Genomic DNA, 24,376 nt, shown 5'->3' on the forward strand with positions numbered 1-24,376 from the left:
CTCAAACTCACAAAGACCCGTCTGCCTTGGCCTCCCGAGTGCTCAGACTATCAGCATGCTTCACCATTTCAGCAGCTGTCCAATTTTAACTCAAGAAAGGTAGCTTGCTGGATTTCCCTTCCTCCTTCCCTCCCTCCCTTCCTTCATTCTTTTCTTCTTCCTTCAGTTCGTCCCTCCTCCCTTCCTGAAATGAAGAGACTTTGTTAAGAAAGCAAAGGCGTCCCGATAATGGAGAGAACCAGTGAGCTGGCACAGGAACTCAGAAGCCTTTATGTTTGCTTTGTTTGTTAGTTCAGGGAAGGAGAAGCTAGAGAACAACCTTGTTCCTCAGGACATGGTCCACCCTGGTTTTCAAGGAAGGGTCTCCCATTGGCTTGGAGCTCACCCAGTAGACTTAGTTCAGGCTGGGTGGCCAGGGAGCCCCAGGATCTTCCTGTCTCTACCTCCTCAGCACTGGGGTAACAAGTGTATGCCTCCACTCGGGGCTTTTCCTATGTGGTTCTGGGGACTGGACTCACTTCCTCCTGCTGCAAGGCAAGCACTTTTGACTAAGTGACCACTCCAGCCCCAGCTTGACTTGGAAATAGTGTCATGAAATCGGTGCAGACCAGCACCTTCTCCGTACCTGCCGTACTCCAAAAGCGTGGAGTGGACTCGGGACTCCTCGTCCAGCAGCTCCTCCGCTCCCTGCTGCCGTCTGTACTTGCGACGGGGCTTGTAGGTGTCCTGAGGAGACGAGAAAGGCAAGGCAAGGAGCATGAGAGGCTCCCCAGGACTGTGGCTGGTGCCTCCAGCCACTCAGGGGAAGTAGACCTCTAATACAGAATGGGGACACCTGGTTGGCTCACATCAGGGGCCACAGACACAGAGACTCTAGGTCAGGCTGCCCTGCGAGCCTGTCTGTGGGGGACTGTCTGGCTTGCTTTACTCCATGTGGGAGGACTGAGCCGCAAGGTGGGAGTCACCATTCCCTGGGTGGAACCTTGGACTGCATGAGAGAGAGACAGCAGGCTGAGCACTATGCGTCCAGGCATTCTTCCTCTGCTCCTGACTGTGCCGTGATTGGCTGCCTTCAGTTCCTGCCTTGAGTGCCCCACAATAATGGACCATAACCTGGAAGTTCAAACCAAAGAAACCCTTTCTCTCCTAATTTTTTTTTTTTGGGGGGGGGAGGGGTCAGGGTGTTTTTATCACAGCAACAGAAAGGGAACCAGAGCACAAGGCTTAGGAAGCTCAGGTGAGAAGCTGTGCTGGAGCTGCCTCCACCCCTGCGAGCTGACCGACCACAAGCCGCCCCTGCCAGGGCGGAAGTTCTCTGACGAGACCAGCCTTTGCACTATTTGTGTTCTTCTTTTCTTTCTTTCTCGCCTTCCTTTTGTAGCTGAGGATGGCCTTGAACTTCTGATCCTCCCGCCTCCAGCTGCAGAACGCAGTAACAGACTCTCGGACTCACGGACTGCCTGCCACATCTGGCTGTTGTACTTGGGTGCTGAGGGTGCTGAGCTGTACCGAGCTCAGGTTATTTTAGCAGTGCTTCCTCAATTCCACATTTTATATTCTGTTAGTTTTAACTGTCAATGCCACGGAATCTAGAGCCATCGAGAAGATACTCTCATAAAGAACTGTCTAGATCAGGTCAGCCTGTGGTCACGGCCACGAGGAATGTTCTTTGAAACCGCAGTCTGGCTGAGCACTATTGCATGAGCAGAAAAGGCTGTTGAGGACCATGCTCACACGCTCTCATTCTCTGGTCTGGCTGTGGCTGCGGCTTCTCTGCCTTGACCCCCATAACGATGGACCGCAATCTGAAGTGGTGGCCTCAAACAAACTAACTCCCTCTCGCCTTCTGTGAGGGTGTTTTATTGTGACAACAGAAAGGAAACTACAGCACGCAGCTTACTTCTTAAGTGAGGAACAACAAAACAAGCAAACACAGAAACAAAACACCTCATTCTGGTATCGCCGCCAAGTATATTCATAGTATAGTTTATGTTTAGCCTTAATTTTTTTTTTTTTGTGCTGTGAAAGGAAGGAAGCCATATTATTTTGATGAGAAAACTAAGGATCCCAGCGCTATTCATTGGAAAGTCTAGACTTCTGAACTATGGAGCTTCCTCCCTCCCCACATGCATACACACACACAGACACTGGACCCCACAGAACACATCTCTTGAGTCTTCTTGTTTGATGTTCATGCTTCCTGCCTTCACCATTTTGTTTTATCCACATTTCTGCCTATTCTTATTCTTATCCTAGCACCAGCCTGTTAAGATCCTTATACAACCTCTTTGATTTTTTACAACCATACCAAATTTCTAGATGACTTTAGAAGAGCAATATCTTAGGGCTGAAGTGATAGCTGCTCTTCTATTGGACCTGAGTTCAATTCCCAGCACCCAATGGCAGTTCATAACAGTAACTCCAGTTCCAGGGGATCTGACGCCTTCATACATAGACACGCATGAAGTGAAACAGCAATGCACAGAAAGTAAGAATGAGAAAGAACAGTGTCTTTATGATGCTGCCTTGTTGTGAAATAAAGGGCTTATGTCTCCTCTGTGTTTCTCAACGGCTTTCCACGGGAACGGGCACTGAACGGCTGACCTTCCACAACGCCAGCCACAAACCAGAACACTGCCAGACCTGTGTACACACCAAACGTCCTAAAGGTCTCTACAGTGAAGGGGACTTCAATTCTTTCAGAACCTAGCACTGGAAATGTAAAATGGTTGTTGTGGTTTGAATGTAACCTGTTCCCCACAGGCGTGAGGGCTTGAACACTCGGGCCCTTCAGGAGGCGCAGCCTTGATGGAAGAAGTATGTGACGGGTGCGTTTGAGCGTAGCCCTACTTCCTGTTCCCTCTCTGCTTTGTGTGTGGATGAAAGGTGACTGATCTGCTTCCTGGATGAGTTCCCAGGAATGATGGACTCCATCCCTCTGCAACTGTAAACCAAAATAAACCCTTTTATGTCAAAGTTTCTTTCTGTTGAGGGATTTTGTCACAGGGACAAACCCTCTAGTTGGCCACACCTGTAAACAAAGGTGCTCTTACACTTCAGTAACAAAAAGCTGAAGAAGACTAAAATGCCCTGTAATTTTTTGTTGACTTTAGAAATTACTAGAGTTTTAGCTTTGTTTTGTGTTTTGTTTTGTTTTTTTAAATTTCCCCTCTTTTATGACCAAGGATGGCCTCAAACCCCGTCTTAAGAAATTCTCTTGCTCCAGCCTCCAAAGCAGCGGGACTACAGGGAGAGGCCTGGCTCGAGCTGTGTTAGTGATAAACACACAGTACAGTAACTACAGAGCTATTTCATGTGGTCTACCTTCTGGTCGAATGTGCGCATATATGCACATGTGCATACATATATGGCATCTATCTTGAACAAAATGCGTGGAAAGATACGTGCACATGTGTGTGAACATGACAACATGTGTGAACATGAACAGAACATGTTCAGTAACCACTAGTCTCTTCCTGCTGCTGGCCTGATTTGTCATTTTACCCCAATAAATGTCCTTCCTGACTGCTGAGATGGCGGTCAGTAGTCGCTCAGGACAACCTACCTGGGGCTCTGTATGTGGACCGGTGGACACTGTGCCAGTACATGACTGTCCCTAGCCGACCCCAAGATCAGTACTGCGACAGCCCCTTTACATTGGCACTTTACTCCAGTTAGAACTGCTGTTCCCTTGAGATAATCTAGCTTACAGGACTTTAGTTTATGTTTCTTTATGAAAGTTCTGAGTGTCTGTCACATACATATCCTCAACTTTTATTCACTGCATGTGTGCTCATGCTTGCGCATGTAGAGGTCAGAGGTCAACTTGAGGGAGTCGGTTCTCTCTATAGGGATGGAACTCAGGTTTGGCAGCAAGACCCTTTACCCACTAAGCCATCTCACTGACCCATCTCAGTTTTTGCAGACAATATCCAGCCTGATGCTTGAGGACTGTTATCATAAAATATCTCCTAGTTTGCCCCAGTGTCTACACAAATATCAAACTATAAATAACACCAACCAGACCTATACAGAAATGAAAACCAGAATGAACCTGACACGGTGACTGTATATAATTGAATTTCTACTAAGTTCTCCTGTTATAATAGTGCTGCATAATTGAGCTTAACTGCTGTTCTCCTCAGTTACCATTGAGAGAGCCAATGACGCAAGACAGGAAATTGGATTCTGCTAAAGAAAAGACTTCAAAACAATAGCACGGGGAAGCCCAGAGCAAGGGACAGCTTGCACTGTGAAGCAACAGCAGGCCGATGAGGCTTCGCATGCATCTCACCTCTGACACCACTAGGAGGCAGAGGCAGAGTACACAGTAGTATTTTCAACTTAATACTAAAGAAGCAGGGGCTGGAGATGCAGCTCAGTTGCTAGAGTGCCTGCCTAGCATTCGTGAGGACCTGAGTTCTGTCCTCAGAACTGCATGAATGGGCTGCGGTAGCACATGCCTATAATTGAGCTGACTAGGACAGAGGAAGTGAATTAGAAGTTCAGGGTCGAACTTTATAGAAGAGAAAGTGGGAAGTACACTTGAACGCATTGGCACAGGAGACCACTTCCTAAATATAACCCCAGCAGCATAGACACTGAGAGAAACAATTAACAAATGGGACCTTCTGAAACTGTAAAGCAAAGAACTCAAGAAATTGGTAACTAAAAGAACACATAATTCAATAAAAAAAAAAATGGAGTATAGACCTAAACAGAGAACTCTCAACAGAGGAATCTAAAATGGCTGAAAGACACTTAAGGAAATGTGCAACATCCTTAGCCATTAGAGAAATGAAAATCAAAACAACCTGAGATTCCATCTTACACCTGTAAGAATGGCCAAGATCAAAAACACTGATGACAATTTATGCTGGAGAGAGGAAAAGGGAACAGCAATTCTGCATTGCTGGTGGGAATGTAAGCTGGTACAGCCCCATTGGATGTCAGTGTGGCGATTTCTCAGAAAATTAGGAAACAACCTTCCTCAAGACCCAGTAATACCACTTTTGGGTAAATATCCAAAGGATGTTCAATCGTGTCCCAAGGACATGTGCTCTACTATGTTCATAGCAGTATTGTTTGTCATAGCCAAAACCTGGAAACAACCTAAATGCCCCTCTACCAAAGAACGGATAAGAAAAATGCAGTACATTTACACAATGGAGTACTACACAGCAGAAAAAGTAACAACATCTTGAATTTTGCAGGAAAATGGATGGAGCTAGAAAACATCATTTTGAGTGAGGTAACCCAGACCCAGAAAGACAATTATCACACATACTCACTCATAGGTGGCTTTTAAACATAAAGCAAAGAAAGCCATCCTACAACCCACAATCCCAGAGAACTTAGACAACAATGTGGACACTAAGAGACTTACATAAATACTCTACATAGGAAGTAGAGTAGAAAAAGACAAGATTTCCTGAGTAAATATGGAGCTTGGGGACCTAGGGGGAAGGCTGAAGCGGGGAGGGAGAGGCAGGGAGGGGAGCACAGAAAAATGTAGAGCTCAATAAAAATCAATAATAATAATAGAAGTTCAGTGTCATCCTCAGTTACACAGTGATGCCAAGGGGCAGGGGGTACACAAGATCCTGTCTCAGTGAAAAAACAGAACAAAACAAGCCCCAATAAATGAAATAATTTGTTTAAGATTCTAGGATAGTATTGGGCCTTGGATAGATTCTCCAGGACAGCATTAACCTAGGTTAGCATTGGACAGGATTAGCCTATGATAACGTTAGGATTAGTACAACATTAGCCTAGGACAGCACTAGCCCCCAGACATTAGGGCTTCTAATATCAAGGCTTTTTTACTAACTAGCACATGCTGGTCACTCGCGTGCCCACAAGCCACCTCCGCAGCTGATTTTCTCACGAGACTTAGTGTACGTGCCTACTGTAAAGAGCTACCGCTAAATCCGTCTTCAGAGAGAAAGGCATCTTCTCCCATCTCTGCCGCTAACCGCCGCGGACAGGTTTCCAGCCGTAGAGTGAGGGTGAACTAGAAGATTTTACAGGATATGCCCGTGTCTCATTCACTGTTAACACGATTGTGTCAATCTGGAGTCTGAGAGCAACAAACAGTACTGTCTGATATATGACTATGTTCACTTTCAAAAGTTACGCAGAGCCAGCCACGGGGTTCGGGGTCAAAGTCTTTACTGCTGAGCCTTAGGACTGTGGTCTCATCGCTGGGACCCACATGGAAGGAGCACTCACTGCATGTGGGTACCCACACATACATACATATACCATAAAGAAACCAAAACATTTTATAAGTTTATACAGAATCAACTTACTCTTTTTTCTTTTTGTACATGTGTGTTTGGGGTGCACATGACTGTGGAGACTCCAGGGCAGTCCTGGGAGTTCTCCTCTGTCGCTTCCTACCTTGTTTGGTTGTTGTTTTAAATGACATTTTATTTGTTTATTTAGCACGTGTGCATATGCCTGCATGCACCCAGATGCAGACACATGCCACAGCCTGGAGGTGGAGGTCAAAGACAACTGGTGGGGGGTTTTATGAGAAAGGGTCTCGCACTTTTACCAAAACACTCTAATTTGGCAAGGCTGTCTTCCAGCAGCGCCAGGGATCCTCCTGTCTTAGCCCCTGCCAACTGGATGTCAAGCCCATGTCACCACGTCCATCTTTCCATGTGGGTTCTAGGGGGCATTTCCCATTGAGTCATCTCTCCTGCCAGAGTGTTTGGCTACAAACACCTGCCAGGCCAGCACTGGCTTCTCCATAAGCTCTGCCCACTATTCTAGGTTTCTGTTAGAGACAAACCCTGCAGAGTCTACACTTTTATTACACTATTTATCTTATGTGCATGGCTGGGGAGGGTACATACATGTGTCATGGTGCACATGAAGAGGTCAGAGGACAAATTGGGGGGTCAGTTCTCTCCTTTCACCATGGATTCAGGGTCTGGGACTCAAGTTCGGGTGGTTAGCTTAGTGTCCTTATCACAGAGCCACCTCACTGGTATTGAGTTTAAACAACCTGCGCATGGCTAACAAGGCATTAAGAGATAAAGACAAAATGACACCGAATGGGACTCTTAGGTGCTTCTCCCCCCTCACTCTGATCACCTCTCCTTGCAGGCTCTGATATTTTGCCTTGGCAAGTGATAAGGACAGGTAAGAAAAGTTAAGGTGACCCTTGAAACAAAGAATGCCTGTGTGTCAGAGAGCAGCTTTCCTCACAGGGATGGTTACGGCTGCTTCCATCTGTCACAGAGACACCCCTGGGCCCACATCTGAAATGGCAGGGCAGGGAGATCTCCACTCAAGTGTCAAACCTGTGAACGCTGCCCTTGCAATTGCCAGGGACAACTTCTTTATTGGAATCCAGAGACATAAACTCCTGGGTTCTACATTCAAAGGCTGCAGTGGGTCACAACACAACCAGCTCGAGGGGAGCTGCCTCCGCTGACCGTAAATCACTCACTCTCACAGCCCTAACAACTGCTCTAGTTTCCTTCCCGTTGCTGGGATAGAATACGCTGACAAAAAGTGCTTAGGCGAGGGAGGAGTTATAGCTCATAATTCTAGGTTACGATCCACCACAGCAGGGAAGTCAAGGCAGGTGTGGGACAGCTGACCACACCACATCCACTGTCAGAGAGAAATGGATGCTGTTCCTCACTTGCTTGCTGGTCCTCAGCTCGATTTCTCTATGCTTCCATAGTCCAGAAACCCATCTACAGAATGGCGTTGCTCACAGCGGGCTGGGTCTTCCCACAGCAATTAACAATGAAGACAACTTCCCCAGAGGCCAACCTGTTCTAGACAAACCTCCATTGAGACTGTCTTCCTAGGCGATTCTAGATTGGGTCAAGCTGACCATCAGAGCATCTCTAACAGACACAGTCTAGGAGCTGTGAGTAAACCATTTCCCAGCCACCAGGGCACCACAGGTGCTCACAACCTACTCCTCAAGCAAACAGCTGGAACTTACGACCACTCTCCTTCTAGGTTTTCACATTAAAACAGCAAACAAATCAAAGCCCCTGGATACTAAGTGATGGAAATGCTAAGACAAACAGACAGATCAAAACCCCTGGATACTAAGTGACAGAGATGCTGAAACAGATGGACAGACAGACAAACAAACAGATCAAATTCCCTGGATACTAAGTAATGGAGATGCTGAGACAGATAGATCAAAGCCTCTGGATACTAACTGACAGAGATGCTGAGACAGACAGACAGACAGGACTCATTTGTACATGCTTTTCCAGACACAGCCCCAACCTCATCCCATGTCCATCTTCTCCATGAGCAGAGCTCTCCCACGGATTATACCTTCTTCTCATGGATCCGGAACAGGTGCTACCTCCGGGCTCCATGAGACTCTACCACATTGTGTAACTAAGTTGGGTATGGTGGTGCACACCTGTAATCCTGGCACTCGGAAAGTTGAGGCAGGAGGACCACTGCAATGTCAAAGAAATCAAGGGGTCCATGGTAAAACCTTGACTCAAAAACAAAACGTGATGTGTTTTTTTCAGCGTCATCACTTTGGGGCAACACAAATTTAAGTCCAGAATTGTTTTTCTGAAAAGATTCCCTAGTAAGCTCACAAAGCTGAATAAGCCAAACTCAACTTCTGAATTTACAATGCAGCCCTCTGTCATCGTCACTAAACACACATTTGATATTTAAGCTGGATGAATTATTATTATTGGTTTTTTTGAGACTGGGTTTCTCTGTGTAATAGCTCCGGTTGTCCTGGAATTCACTTTGTAGACCAGGCTGGCTTCCAACTCACAGAGCTCTGCCTGCCTCTGCCTTCCAAGGGGGCTGGGATTAAAGGTATACATTACTACTACCCAGGGTAGCTTATTATTAACAGGCACTACCTTAAACAGCAGAAAAGTAGCTGAGCTGGGGTAAGGGCTCAATGGGTAAGAGCACCTGGAAGCATAAGGACCTGAGTTTACATCCCCAGGAGCTATGAAAAAAAAAAAAAAACCAAACAGACAGATGTATAATTTGAGATTTTTTTTTTGGATTTATTTTTTTTTTAATTTTAATTTTTTTTTTTTTTTTTTTGGAGACAGGGGTTTCTCTGTTTAATAACCCTGCCTGTCCTGAAATTCACTTTGTAGACCAGGTTGGTCTTGAAATAACAGAGATCTGACTGCGTTTGCTTCTGGGATTAAAGGTGTGCGCCACTACCACCCAGCTTAATTTGAAAATCTTTAATCTTAGCTCTTCTACAGAGAGATAGACAGTGGCAACAGGAGAATCACCAGAAACTCTCAGGGCTTGTTGTACACAGCCAAAAACCAACAAAAATACCCTGTCTTAAACAAGGTGAGAGGTGGGAACTAACAGCCACGCTCGTACCCTGACTGACGGTCGAATCCCTGCAAATGAGATCGAGCAGAATGCTGGACGTGCTACGACACAATGAAGTCAGAAACCAGATGCGCAGAGCACTGGATGCTGCTTCTAGAAGAGATACTATGCACCGGGCATAGAGGATCAACTCGCTCTACATCGAGGCCAGAGGCTTTAGTCTCCCTCTCTGGCTCGGAGCATCTTCACAAAGCTCCCACCCACACTGGGAGTGGGGTCATGTGTAAGACAAATAGAGCACGTATGGTGACTTTCCTGCGTAAGCTCAAAGCTACTTTGTCTTCCCAAAGCCATCGTGGGAAGGGGCGGGGCAGGGAGGCCCACTCACCACCTCCAGTTCTTGGTCTGTCCTCTAGAGCTGTTGTTACTTCTGCCACTGGCGTAAGAAGGGGGCTGTGCACTCCAGCTGTTCTCCCTTAAAACCGGAACTAAGGACTTGGAGCATGCCAGTGGGTGTCTGTGTCCTGGTATGTGTGTAAAGCTGGCAGGGATACTAACATACATCCTTTGAGGCCGGCTCCTGGGTGACGTGTGACTTCTACAGGGAATATCTGGAGGCCATGCAGTGCTGGGACAGAGGCACACGGGCAAGGGGACTTACTGAGAGGTCAACAACGGTCTTGATGGCCTTGTCTTTTCTCTTTACGAAGTCATCGTCCTGCAAGATAGAACACAGGAATTCAACCAGTTCTACTGAGGACTAAACTCAGCTGGACATACAAATCTCCCTTATCAAACAACTGCCCATCACTGCTGGGCACGAATTAGCACAAAAACTGCTTTTCACGGTGTGTGTCTACGTCCGTGTGTGTCCATGCATGAGCAGGTGCATAGGTGCATGCATGCTGGGGAGGGAGGGGAGAAGAAGCCAAAGCTGCCCTTCCTCAGGTGCTGTCCACCCTTTGTTTGGAGAGAATCTTTCACTGTCCTAAGCTGGCTAAGTAACCTAAGCTGGGTAGCCTGGGAGCCCTAGGGACCTGCCTGCCTCGACGTCCCCAGGGCTGGTATTTACCTTTTAAAATGTCTATTCAGGAATTAAATTCAGTACCTCCTGCTTCCAAGGAGCTATCTCCCCAGCTCTCAATTTTCTTATACAGGGGAATACATCTCCCCTGGGAAAAAGCTAGGGCCTCTACAAATAACACCCCAGAGCCTTACAGTAAGTAAGAGAGAGAGGCCATGGAGCTCAGTGACTCAGACAAACACCGCATGCCCAGTCCTTAAAAGCACTGAACGTTCCAGCCAGAGCCTAAACTCTAAGCCTCAGTTCTTCCATCTGCGAAAGAACAGCATCAGCGCCTACATGATGGAGCAGTGGCCGGGATGAAGATGGAAGACAGCGATGTGCTGGAGCATTTGATGGTGCTTAGTGATCTTACTGCCGCAGACACGATAAACTGTGCCCACAGGAAATGTGCTACACAAGCAGTCTCCTAAAAACCTTTTTACAAAACAGAATTGTGGGCCAAGGAGGTGGTTCAGGCAGTAAAGTACCCACCCCACAGGCATAAAGCCCTGAATTGGCTACGCCCCAGCACCCAGGCGAGGTGGCACTATTGATAAGCATGGCACTGGGAGGATCAGCCAGTCTAGATGAGTCCATAACCTCTAGGCTCAGGGGAGATCTGCTTCAAAAATAAGAGAGAAAAGAAAACAGAAAAAAGGAGGGGCATGGAGTGACTGAGGGAGGTACCTGATGTCAATCTGTGGTCTCTACACATGTACACGAACATGACCATGTGTACAATACATGCAAGCTTTTGCAATTTAGTAAAAGTTCTGAGTCAAATACTAAACTTAAAAACAACAGAGCTGTAGAGATTTATCCTCAGTGCCATCCAGAGAGCAATTCTAATGAAGCACAAGGCTGTTCTGAGGTGCCAAGTGGAGGGTGAGGTGCAGGAGAACCTACCTGCACCTCACCCCAGCACTCTCAGGGCACACTCACACCAGCAAGGAGGGAAGAGCACACACAAGCTTGGTCAGGGATGCTTCTTCTGCAGTGGGCAGTTAATACCGAGAATTCTGACTGGCCAAACTGCTAAAAAATATACGCTTGCTGCGTGTTCAGCCCTATGGGAGACATGTACATCAACTGCTGCATGGCGCAGGGGACAGCACAGGAGAGAATGCAGAAAGAATGCAAGAGCTGGAGGATGAGGAGAAGAGCTGCAGAATATGTCACGCAGCTGCTGCACCCACGAAGTCACCGCACCTGTGACCTCCTGCACAAGAGCAGTCAATATCCTGCGAGGCAGGCAGCACTAACTAACCAGGTGGGTAACAGAAAGTAAGGGAGGAGGGCGTGGGTGGGGGATGAGCAGGTGTTAGAGTCTGTCCAGGGTGGGTTGGAAGGAGCTGGAAGTAGACAGGATCAAGATACCTTATACATGTGTAAAATTAAAGATTAGAAGGGAAAACCCCAGCACGCTGGAGCGATGGCTCAGTGGTTACGAGCGCTCACTGCTGTCAGGGGACACAAATCAACTTCCTAGCATGTGTGCCACGTGGTTCACAACTTTGTACTCTAGGTCCAGGAGCATGACTCCTTTAGCTTCCTTGGGCACTTGCACTCACGTAAACACACACACACACACACACCACAAATAAGATAAATCAAAAAGAAAAAAGAAAGAAGGAAAGAGAAAAGAAAGAAATTAGGACTGAAGACGTGAACTAGAGAGAAGAGAGTGGCGCAGGTACTGACCTCTGGGAGGCTGTAGGTCTTCTGGAACTGGGAGATAGAATAGGAGCGGATGTAGTCGCCCATTTCTTCCTTTGTTTCTATAGCTCGCTTCACCAGCCACTGGGGAAGAAAGAAGTGTGAGACGACAGTGAAACTGCTGGGCCTCTGAACTCAGACTGGCATGACTGAACTGACCTGGTGGGGAGAAATCACAAGTACACACTGCTCCACTGGAAGAACAAAGCGCTGGGCATCTGAGAAGTTAAGCCCTGGTGACCTTGTGTGATCAGTCGGGAAGTAACTGTGCAGGGTTTGAAATCTACATCCACATCACCAGACAGGACTGGTGGAAAGGGCAAGTTTCTTGACATTCTTTTTTTCTTGAGACAGGGTCTCATGTAGCCCAGGCTGACCTCAGACTCACTATGTAGTTGAGGATGAACCCAAGTGCTGGGATGACAGGCATGTAGTACAATGCTTATGCCTTACTAGGGATGGAACCCAGGGCTTATTCGTGCTAAGGAAGAACTCTACCAACCAAACTCCATCCCCACTCTCAGTTCCTTGATATTCTCTCTCTCTCTCTCTCTCTCTCTCTCTCTCTCTCTCTCTCTCTCTCTATTTACTTGTATTTTACACGTGTGGGTGCTTTGCTCACATGCATGTCTGTACACCATGTGCATGCACTGCCTAGATAAACCAGATTCCCCTGCACCCACAGTTGCAGATGGCTGTTGGCTTCCATGCGGGTGCTGGGAATTGACTGGATCCTCTGGGAGAACAGCCAGTGCTCCTAACTGCTGAGACATTTCTCCAACCCCTCAAAAGTCTTTTGTTTTTAAAGATTTACTTTATTCTATTTACGAGTGTATGTGTGCACAGGGGGACACACACATAAGTGAGGGAGCCTGCGGAAGCCCGAAGAGAGCGCAGGATCTCCGATACCCAGAGACATCGTGGCTGAGAACTGGTGACGTGTGTTGGAAACTGGACTCTGTGCCTCTGGAAGAGCAATGAATGCTCTTAAGAGCTGGGCCATTTGCCCAGCCCCAAGATAGATATTCTAGAGCAAAGACCTACAACTTGAATAAAGCAGCTCACAATGTTAGAGCTCTTAGTGAACCCTGGAAGCTCAGGGCAGCTGAACTCAGAGATTCGCCTGCCTCTGCTCCCTGAGTGCCGAGATTAAAGTATGTGCCACCACAGCCCAGCTTCAGTGGCCAATCTTAATGCCACTATTTTTTTTCTGTTTGCTTGCCACGAGGTGAAAAGGAGTACAACTGAGAACTCTTGGCGTAACCCCTCTTCCTTCCGTTAGACAAAAGAAATCCTTAGGTGGTAGAAGATTATATACAGAGGACAGAGCCTCAGAGAGCCTCAGACATTGGGATCATTGGGACATTTTCTAAATTCTTGTGACATTTAAGGTAGATGGAACTGAGTTCATAGAATCTCGCGGAGACACTACATTCCTTTGCTCAGTGATCTACAGCTACAAAGATCTAAAGCTGGGAGTCACACCTGGGAGGCTGCCACATCATCAAAACAGGTGATGGTTTTATTACTGTTATTGCTATTATTAACAAGGCGTTTTTTATTGATTAATTGAAAATTTCACATAATGCAGCCCAATCACATTTACTTCCCAATCTTCCCAGGAATATCTCCCACCCTTTTGACCTCCCCCAAAACAAAAGAAAAAAATGCCAAGTCTAATTTGTGTTGCCCATATACTCACTAGAGCATGGTCAAACTCTCAGTAGCCAGTCCCTTAAAGAAAACCGAGTCCTTTCCACCCCTCTCCCTACCAGAAGCCATCAACTGTGAAGAGCTACACTTGAGCATGCCTATCACAATTTCTAAGAGTTCTCTTCAATGGCTTCAAGTCTAGACTGTTTCTTTTGGGCGGGGTTGTCACAGAACCCTTCCACGATTCTCATTCTCAGCTGTGAGTCTGCAGTCATTGACACCCCGGCAAAAGAAGCTTCCTTGCCCTTTGCAGTCAGCGGGAGCACAGACTATGGACTTCTACATGGCTTCTGGCTGCAACAAGGGCCACAGACATTAACATGACTTCAGGTAGAAAAAAAAAACACCAGATGGACTATTATGGTTCCCAGTCCCATGAGGTTGGGGTCTGGAAGCCCACAAACCCCCTCTTCCTAGTTTCCAGCTCAAAAACTCCAGGGATTAAAACACACACACACACACACACACACACACACACACACACACACACACACACGCTGTTATGTAACATTTCCCTCCAGGACTGAAATATTCCATCCTACAGAAACACTCCTTAAACAAGACTGCAAACATCTCAAAATGATGTCAGGAATTCCCCAAAATTGACCAGATTCACTAGGCCCCTCCTTGCCAGAGTAAGCAACAAAGACTGAGAAACTCTCCCAGACGGAAGGAAGGCAGGCTGTAAAGAAGACTCTCAGACAACCAAAGCTGCAGAGGACTCTGAGCAGCAGCCTAGAAGCAGCAGAAACCAGGGCAGCTCCCTGGAAGAGGTTGAGACCTGGAAAGGACACTCTCCACCCTGTGGAGCTGCCTGCAGGTTGTGCAGGGTGCTCCAGGTTCCCAGCTTTGTGAGCTGTCAGCTATGCTCAGGTGGGCCCTGTGACGCCATTAGTCATTTCTGCTCCTGTAACTAATTCCTCACCCACATTCCTGTAAGTCTTAGAAAACCCACTGGTTCACCAGGTTGGACTGTGCTGGTATCCACACTTTGATCTGTTGTAGGCTCCCTGCCTGAGGTGAGTAGACAGAAGTATATGTCTCCCCAGGAACAGGTCTGTCACACAACATATGCACAAACACAAATATGCGCAACGCGCACACACACACACACACACACACACACACACACCCTGTGGACAAGGCAAGCACTGAGTCTCTACTTGTTCCTGCTCTTCATTCATTCTTTCCATCATTCAAGAGCACACTGGAAGAGAGAACCACTTGTCAGAGTTGACAGTCCCTTCCTCAAAGAGCACTCCTACATCCTCAAAGTCGTTTGGGGACAGTGGGGTTTACCAACTCACGGCATGCTTGACCAGGTCAAGTTGCCTAGACACTGAGATATATGGCCCATGGCAGGGCACTCCTGTAGGAATAGATAAGTTCTATAGTTTATTTTTTTAACGACATGTATGCAGGCATAGCTCAGAAGTGGAGGTGGGAGAACAACCTTGTGGAGTCACTTCTCCTCGTCCATCTTTATGTGAGCTCTGGGGATCACATTTAGGCCTCCAGGGTTTCACTGTGCTTTACCTACAGTCATCTCAATGACTCAAATTCTGCATGTTCTGCAGCCAGCACACGTAAAAGGCATGCTTTGGAAGCAGGTGCCCAAAATAGGTTAGCTTCATGAAAATAACATGCTACACAGCACATATACCATGGGACACGTTCCTGTGCTCTGCACACCCTAGGAGGAACGTTCTTCTGTTATTAATTAGCACCTCTTCCGCTATTTCACATCAGCCCCAGCCCCACCCCTGTGGACCCCACCTGAAATCATGAGCAGGGCAGGAAGGGAGAGAATCAGGCTGTATTGGAACCTCCTCTGTTCCCACCAAGAACCATGGCCTTGGGTCCCGTGGTGTCTGCCCTAGTTTCCTTTCTGTTGTCGTGCTAAAAAATCCCAACATAAAGTAAAGCAGGAGAGGAAACGTTTATTTCATCCCACAGTAACAGGCCATGCCCAGCCAAGGCCAGAGAGAAAGGACGCATGCAGGCCTAGCCTCAGTTAACTTTCTCTACTCTTACAGAGTCCAGGGGACCAGACCAGGAGTGGTGCTCACTCCAGGCGGGGTCTTCCCACAGTCATTACAGCGATCACAGACACCCACAGGTCAAGCTGACCTACACAATGCCGTACGACCCCCTTCCAGTGTGGTTCTAGGTTGTGTCACACTGAGGATGAGAACACAAGAACTAACCATGTAGCCAGGTGTGGTGGCACATGCTGTTAATCCAAGCACTCTGGAGGCAGAGGCAGGCGGATCTCTGTGAGTTGGAGGCCAGTCAGGTCTACAGAGTGAGTTTCAGGACAGCCAGAGATACACAGAGAAACCCTGTCCCAAAAAATAAAATGAAAAACCAAACTAACCATGCAGCATTCATCTCAGTTCATCTCTACCTCCTTGTGGGTGGCTCACTGGACCCTGGTTCTGATCTTTCGTGTCTGTTTCTATTCCACGTGAGGAGACGTTCTTTGGTTACAGAGAGTGCGATCCAGCAGAGAAGGTAAAGAAGGCTGCATCCCAGGAGCCCCTCGGGGAACCTATTCAAGAGTCCCCACTGTCAAAGCTAATGGAGGGAACCTCCTAACAGACAGCCACTTTCTACTGTGACTCCCCTAGCACCGAAAAGAGCATCTACTTTCATAGACTCAGATCCCGCATGGGAGGAAAAGGCGTGTCTTAGCCAGCTGCTCTAGTCTACTTGGCAAGCAGACACCAAATGATCAATATCCAACACTGCCCTCTGACTTTCATATGCATGCACTCACATGTATGCACATACACATGGACACCTATACACACTTGTAGGCCCCCACACGTGTGCACTAACAAACACATGTGTGCCAACAACACACACAGAGTTGAAAAAGAAAAACAGCATCTGATGGGAACATTCAAAGATCGTAGCAGAGGCCAGTGTGAGACTATGGCACATGGAATACCAGCCACCTTTCTGAGAATGATGGCCAGGATACCTATCAAGTACGCTGCACCAAATCCATCCTGCACGCACTAGACCCAAGGTCCAGGCTGGGCTGTCTGAGAGCCAGATGGGTTCCAGGAACTCTTAATTCAGAGACAAGAATCCACACAGAAGCCCTCACCTGCACAACAGGGAATATGTGAATAAAATCCATGCCCTGGATCTGGTGGGGCTCCAGTTGGTGGGGACACTTCATCCTTGGGAGAACTGAGACGATCTTTTCCGATAGAGCTCTGTCCAGAAAGAAAAACAAGCGGAGTGAGGACCTGCTGAGAGGCTCTGAAGACATCTCTAATGTTCAAGTAGTCCTGCGGAGAAATCTCGGCATCCGGGAAGCATAATTCAGCTGTGTGCAAGTATGGTCACAAAACTGAGTCTTCTCCCCTCTACTGCCTCCCCCCTTTCTTTCTTTTGGCAAGGTCTAATGCAGCCCAGGCTGCCTCAGACTTGCTAAGGAGACAAGGATGATCCTCTGTCTCCACCTCGGTGCTGGTGCTGGTGTCACAGGCGTGTGCCACCATGCCCTATTACACATGGCGCTGGGATCATCCACCCAGACTCTACACTCTGCTGGTTCAGGTTCCTGGCTCAGGGTTGGTCTTTATGATCAGCACAGCATCATGCTGTTCTTTAGTGCCATCTTCTTCAACCGGAGGGGTGCTCCCTCTAGTGGGCCACAGAGCTATAGCTTACATCTATACAATGAACCTTAAAATTCAGCTTCAGATCCAGAGGCTGAGACTTCAACAACACACAGCCAGACTTATGCCTTTAGAGAGGGTTCTTTCTCCCTGGCCACTCCTCATAGCCAGCTTAATCAGGCAAGTCATAAACGCCCGGAGGGAAGGATATAGCAAGTCATTGTGGGTTTTATGAGTCTCTTAAAACTGCCTCCCAGAAACTACAGCCAAGTCTAGACAGTCCCAGTGACAAGTGGAAGTGGTTGCCAGCACCAACCCTGATGGCAGGAGAGACAGGGAAGGACGCACGAAGCGGGGAGGGGCGGGGGCGCAGGGCAGGGGAAGGAAGTAAGGAAGACTTCTTAGAGACCATCACCAGCCACCTCTGCTTTGCCAGGGAAACTCGGGCTTCCCGAAAAACTCAGGGGAAGGAGTGTCCTGAAGAGCTTGTCAACCTGACACAGCCTGGATCATCTGAGTGGAGAGCCTCAATTGAGGTACTGCCCAGATCAGACTGGCTTGTATGTAAGCCTGGGGTTAACTGCTATAGGAGTGCACAGTCCACGGAAGGGAGCACCATCCCTACGCAGGTGTGTAAGAAAGTTAGCTAAGCATGAGCCTGGAGGTGAGTGAGTTGGCAGGATTCTGCCACGGGTACTACTCCCGTTCCTGCTCGAGATGCTGCCCTGACTTCCTCAAAGATGGACTGTGACCTGTGCTCCAAATAATCTCTTTCCTCTCCTAAGCTGCTTTTGATCATGGTGTCTATCACAGCAACTGAGCAAAATTAATAAAACAAGGGACAGTACAGGTCACCAGGCAAGCTTCCTAGCTTAAGATTTTAGTACGACCACTGCCACTACAGACTACAAATCTGACTTTAAGGGTATTTTCTTTTTAGACAGGATCTTGTCATAGCCCAGGATAGCCTCAAAATTGTAATCCTCCTGCCTCAGCTTCCTGAATGCTTGGATTACAGGTGTGCACCACACACCCAGCCATAGACACGCTATTTCCTCCTCCACCATAGTCGACTTGTCCTGGATCTAAACCCCAGTCCTATCACCACCTCTGGGACTTCTGGCTCACCAGCTCGGGCTGACAGACCCACAACAAAACAGCTGGGTGAGGAACAACCCAGGGGAAACAACTGGGACAGAAGATGACTCAGAGGGTAAAGACATTTGTGGTAAACCTGACAACCTGAGATCAGTCTCCAGGACCCACATGGTGGAAGGAGAGGGCCAACTTTCACATGTGTCCAACTCCACATGCAAACCACAGAACACATACACACACGCACACAGAGTAAAACACTTAAAATGTGGGAGGGGAAAAAATCTCACCTGTCCAAAGGCAGGACAAATGGCAAATCGCATGCACAGCGCTGGGAAGAGGTTCCCTTCACCTAGAACCCTGTCCCCTCAAGCCTCAGTCCCACAGCAGCCCATGCTCATGGCACTCAAACCTGCACACGGCTCCCACCTTGCTCCTCTCCACACTCTCCCCAGCTGCAACTGCTCACGGTGCTCCCACTGTGCTCCTCCCCACATTCTCCCCAGCTGGAACAGCTCAAAGTGCTCCCACTGTGCTCCTCCCCACATTCTCCTCAGCTGCAACTGCTCCCACTGCTCCCACTGTGCTCCTCCCCACACTCTCCCCCAGCTGGAACAGCTCAGAGTGCTCCCACCGTGCTCCTCCCCACACTCTCCTCCAGTTGGAGCTGTTCCCTGTGCTTATGCAGCTTCCATATAATTTTACTCCTCCAAGATTGACTTTTTACTTTTTAATTATGTATGTGCATGCCCAGAAAAAGGCATCGGATTCTATGAAGCCAGAATTAGGCTGTGCTGCCTAGTTTTATGTTACCTTGACACAAGCTAGTGTCATTTGGGAAGAGGGACCACCAGCTGAGAAAATACAGCCACAAGAATGACCTGTGGGTAAGTCGGTGGTGCATTCTCTTTAATTGGATATTGATGGGAGCGGGAGGAGAAGGCCCAGCCTACTGTGTATGGTGCCACCCAGGCTGATAGTTCTGGGCTGTGTAAGAAAGCAGGCTGAGCCAAGCCTTGGCGAGCAAGCCAGTAAGTAGCACCTCTCTAGTTGCTGCCTCCAGGTCCCTGCCTTGGCTTCCTTCTAAGACAGACTGTGACGTGAAACTCTGAGTGAAATAAACCCCTTCCTCCCAAGCTGCTTTAATCACTAAGGTGCAACACAGAGAGCTGTGAGCTGCCCAACCTTGGTGCTGAGCTCAGAACTCTGACCCCCTGCAAGAGCAGTGTGCATTCTTAGCCATAAAGCCATTTCTTCAGCCCCATAGTTTATCCTTATTTGATATCTGTAGGGCCATACTAAGTATAAGCTTTGCTAAGGCAGGGCACGTCTCCTGAGTGTTCCCAAAGAGCCCAGGACAATGTCTGACCCACAGTATTTATACGGTCTCGATGAATGTTTATTGAAAAGATTAATGAAGAGACTCTTTCAGTTTTCTCCTTTACACTGGCAAGATGGCTCAGTAGGTTAAGAAACTTGCCACTAGGCCTGACAACCTGAGTTCAATCCCTGGGACCTAAATGATGGAAGGAGAAATTAATTCCCTCAAGCTATCTTCTGATCTACACACACACACACACACACACACTTCTAATTGCCATTAGGTGAAGAAAATTGTATTTCCTCTTTTTTCTGAGCTCATTCCTGTATTTAATAATTACCATAAAACAATTATACATTTAAGAATCTACCTGCAGATAAATTATAGAAAATTAACCATTAGCATAAACATTCTGCCCGCTCTTATCATTTCGAAGGTAACGTTAGGATGGTAGTTGGAGGTGGAAGGCCAAACAGAGATGCTAAAATGTCTACTCTAAATACTTAGAAATCACATGATGTTAGTGGGTTAAGAAGAAGCGTGGGCTGGGGAGATGGCCCGGTGAGTAAAGCGAACGTCTTGGCAAGCCCAAGGACCTGAGCTGTAATCCTAAAACCCATGGGGGAGTCAGGCGTGGGCATACACCACTGGAATCCCAGCCTTCGAGAGGTGTAGACACACTGGCCTATCAACCTAGTCTACTTGGCAAGTTCCAAGAGTAAGAGACTCTGTCTTTCAAAAAGTAGACAGTGCTTAGGAACAAGAGCTCATCCCCAGGCTTGCTCACACAACACACACGCGCGCGCACACACGCACATGCACACACACACGCGCACACACACACACGCACACACACACACAGGTTAAACACAGCCTCACAACATGAGAAATGAAAAGGATGAGGACATAAACATGTAAGCACCGTCTCCACCATAAAGCCCCTCCCCCCTCAGACCTTCTATGGCAAGCCCTGGGAACTTACATTTTTTGCCCGATGGTAGAGTTTTCCTGAAAGAGCAGATCCACGTCCACGTCGAAGTTGCAGGTGCTGATGCACCACGTCATCCCTCCCACTACCTGCAAGGGAGAGCGCTGCTTCTCAGGGATGCTCAGGAAGGGAAATGGGGCAGGGGGAGGGGCATAGACTCCTACACACTTCACACAGGCTCAGTAAGTACACAGAACTACAACTGTCTGGTGTGGTTGCATGTGTGTTCATGTGTGTGCACATGCACATGGAGGCCAGATACCAAACTCTGGTATTGATGCTCAGATGCTGTAGACCTTGTTTATTGAGACAGTCTCTCACGGGCCTGGATCTTGCCGATTTGATCATGCAGGCTGGCCCCAGAGCCCTGCAGATTTTCCTGTCTCCGTGTCCCCAGTGCTGGGATGAAAAGTACCCACCACAGCACCCAGATTTTTACACGGATTCTGGGGCTTAAACTGGGGTTGTCACACATATATAACACTTTACTGACAGCTGACTCCACAGTCCTCCCAAATGATGTATCTTTAGAGGGCGTGTCTTCCTTACCCACCATTCATCAGCCAGCACTGCTCTAAGTCCCCTGCAGTGGTGGCAGTGGCCATGCCTACACTGTGACGCTGTGTGCTGCAGCAGCGCCTGGCGCCTGTGCTGCCGGTGTCACTGAGAAGCTGACTGTGACCATGAAAACGTCTCATCCCTCATAGAGCCTCTTACAAGGGAGGGTCAGACACCATGTGTTCAGAGATTTCTTTTGTATGTGTGTTTGTGATACGTGTGTGCACGTGTGTGTGGTCACCTGTTTGTGGGCATCTGGAGGCCAGAGAGACATCAGGTGTCCTCTATTGTTCTATGCCTGAAGTTTTTGAGACAGGGTTTCTTGCTGAACTTGGAGCTCACCACAGCTGGGGTGTCCCGGGGATTCTCTATCTCCCCAGTGCTGGGACCACAACTGCCCACCACCACGGCTGGCTTTTCACATGTGTTCTGGAGACTGAACTCAGACCCTCATGCTTGCGCACCTATGAGAGATTTCTTAACCCTGCTTCCGAGTGCCAGATTGAGAGGCATTATGAGTTTGACCAACTGGCCACGTGGGTAGCAAAGCTGACATTCTCTGGCTCCTTATTTAAAAGCTGAGATGTACAATAAAATGCACATTTCCAGGTCCCAAGCCCAGACCAGCCTAGGCAGAAGTTCATTGGAGAAGGCATGGACATGCTTCTTACAAGCATCCCTCGCAGGTTCCTGTGAAAATGGGAGGAGGGTGATACTCCAGAGCACTGAGCTCAAGCTCCAAAAGTTTCCCTGGCCTTCCTTGCCATTGGTCCCAGATGCTTGAGGAGCACAGTCTATTCGGTGTCATATAACTTAGCCCCTGCCCGATGGTTCACTTGTCACTCTTCTCTGTAACAGGGGACATCTCTGGGCAAAGGGCTACTGTTTATCTCTGTGTCCTCAATACCCTTTACTCTGTCCTATGTACATTAACTGTTCACAGTTCTCTAAATTTAAAAGATGCCATCCCGGGGCTGGAGAGATGGCTCAGTGTTAAGAGTGCCCGCTGCTCCTGCAGAGAACTTGAGTTTGGTTCCCAACGCCCACACTGTAACTCCAGCCCCAAGAGATCCAATGCCCTCTGCCAGCCTCCATGGGCACCTGTACACACGGACACACTTATACACTTAATTAAAAATCTTAAGATCCCGTCCCATGGTGAAGCTCCCACCTCTAAACATAGCAGCTGCCATCTACAGAATATCTGCCACTGTTTCTAAGTATGTGGTTCAGTATACCTATGAACTCAGGCTATTTTCTATATATACTTTATTATTTCTTTCCAAATTGTATGCACCTTAAAAGAGAAACAATTTTGTGTGTGTGAGTTCTGTTCATGTGTATGCATGTGTACATACACATACATGCAAACATGTAGAGGCCACGGGTCCACTAGTTGACACAGGGTCTCTCACTGTCCTAGAACTTATCAATTTGGCTGGGTTGGCCAGTCAGGGAGCGCCAGGGATTTGCCTGTCTCCACTTTCCCAGTACTGGAATTATAAGTATGCCATCATGCCTGGCTTTTAAAAAAAAACAAAAAACAAAAAACCAAAAACCATGGGTTCTAGGGATCCAAGTCAGGTCCCCATGTTTTCCCAGCAAGTATTTTACTGACTGACTGAATCATCTCCCCATCTCCCCAGCCTGAGAAAATAGCTCTTTTGCTTATTCACATTTCCTAAAACACAGTGTACAGAAAAAGAATACAATTGAATCTACTGACTTATAATTCTCTTTGAATAGAAAGTATGAGTACATCCATGACGAATCTGGCTTGGAAGGAATGGTACAGAGGAAGTAAAAACACCATCACTTCATCCTCCACTACCCTTACACTAACCATGCTATTGAAGAATAGCGAACAGCCTAGTGGTTAGCAAGGCTTTCTCTTACCTTGTCAAAAGGAGACAAGCCTTTAATCCTTGCTCTGAAATACCCAGCTGCAACCAAGAGCTCCAGAATTTCAGTCAACTTGACATTTTGTTCTTCATCTTCTCTCGTTTCCACCTGGAGAAAATGGATGTGCATAACTGATAAAGGCCATTTTGACAGAATGGAAATGAAATACAACCTTCTGGTGCCATGGTCACATTGCCAAGAGTCTTGGTGACTTCAGCTGAATCACTGCACTATTTTCTCAAATCTCCTAAGTTGGCTCAGTGGACAGAGCACTTATCGCATCGGAATGAGGACCAGCGTTCAGGTTCTCAGAAGCCGTGTAAATGCTGGGCAGGCATGATGACCACCTGTGGTTCCACACAGGAAGGCAAAGACCACAAACTAGCTATCAGTAGTTAGACTAGCCCAACTGGTAAGCTCTGGGTTCAGCTGAGAGGTCTTGCCTCAGTAAATAAGGCAGAGACGGACTGAGGAAGGAACCTGATGTCAACCTCAGGCCTCCACATGCACTTGCATATTCGACATACACATGTAGTCACACACATGTGAACATCCATACATACATGCATAGACATGTGTAGACACCACACACACATGAATAAAATAGGAATCCTTCAGCCATCGTGTGCCTTGAAGATGCTGCCAAGAGGAGGACACTGCATCCCAGAAGGACCACCGCCCACCTCAACTCACGCTCACAGCATTCCCGCAGGCTACTGTGCAAGTGTGCGGCCTAAGGCCTCTTGTTCACTCACCCTAGAATGCAGAACTAACTATACTTTTACAAGAGAACCAGGGAGATAAGTTTTGGCACAAGACACTGAGTGGGGATGTTTGATTCCAAACTCACTTTACCCATCTGCACTGCAACAAAATGGGAAGGGGTCACGGGCTGATGCACTGAGAACAAAAACCAGCATTTCTTAAAGCCATAAAAAGAAACCCACACTGGTTAAAACGTCCAGTTACTAAACCCAGAACACCAAGGGTCAGAGAGAGAGATAGTTCAGTGGTTGAGTGAAGAGATCGTTCTTCTAGAGGGCCCAAGTTCAGTTCCCCTAGCC

General features: G+C 47.7%; 1 protein-coding gene across 2 annotated transcripts in view; it reads right to left on the bottom strand.

The window, feature by feature from the left end:
* Window positions 1-24,376, bottom strand: part of Ccdc93 (CCC complex scaffolding subunit CCDC93) — a 73,559-nt gene that overhangs the window by 46,587 nt on the left and 2,596 nt on the right. For both annotated transcript variants that reach the window (XM_087906592.1, XM_048443795.3), the window contains exons 2-7: window positions 23,307-23,420; window positions 20,847-20,941; window positions 16,929-17,040; window positions 12,086-12,184; window positions 9,980-10,036; window positions 626-726 (exon numbers count right to left, since the gene is read on the bottom strand). In XM_087906592.1, coding sequence (XP_087762718.1) covers window positions 626-726; window positions 9,980-10,036; window positions 12,086-12,184; window positions 16,929-17,040; window positions 20,847-20,941; window positions 23,307-23,420 — 578 coding nt within the window. The remainder of the gene's footprint in view (window positions 1-625; window positions 727-9,979; window positions 10,037-12,085; window positions 12,185-16,928; window positions 17,041-20,846; window positions 20,942-23,306; window positions 23,421-24,376) is intronic.

This window comes from Myodes glareolus, chromosome 5, assembly GCF_982192425.1.
Source record: "Myodes glareolus chromosome 5, mMyoGla1.1, whole genome shotgun sequence".
NCBI classification, from domain to species: Eukaryota; Metazoa; Chordata; class Mammalia; order Rodentia; family Cricetidae; genus Myodes; species Myodes glareolus.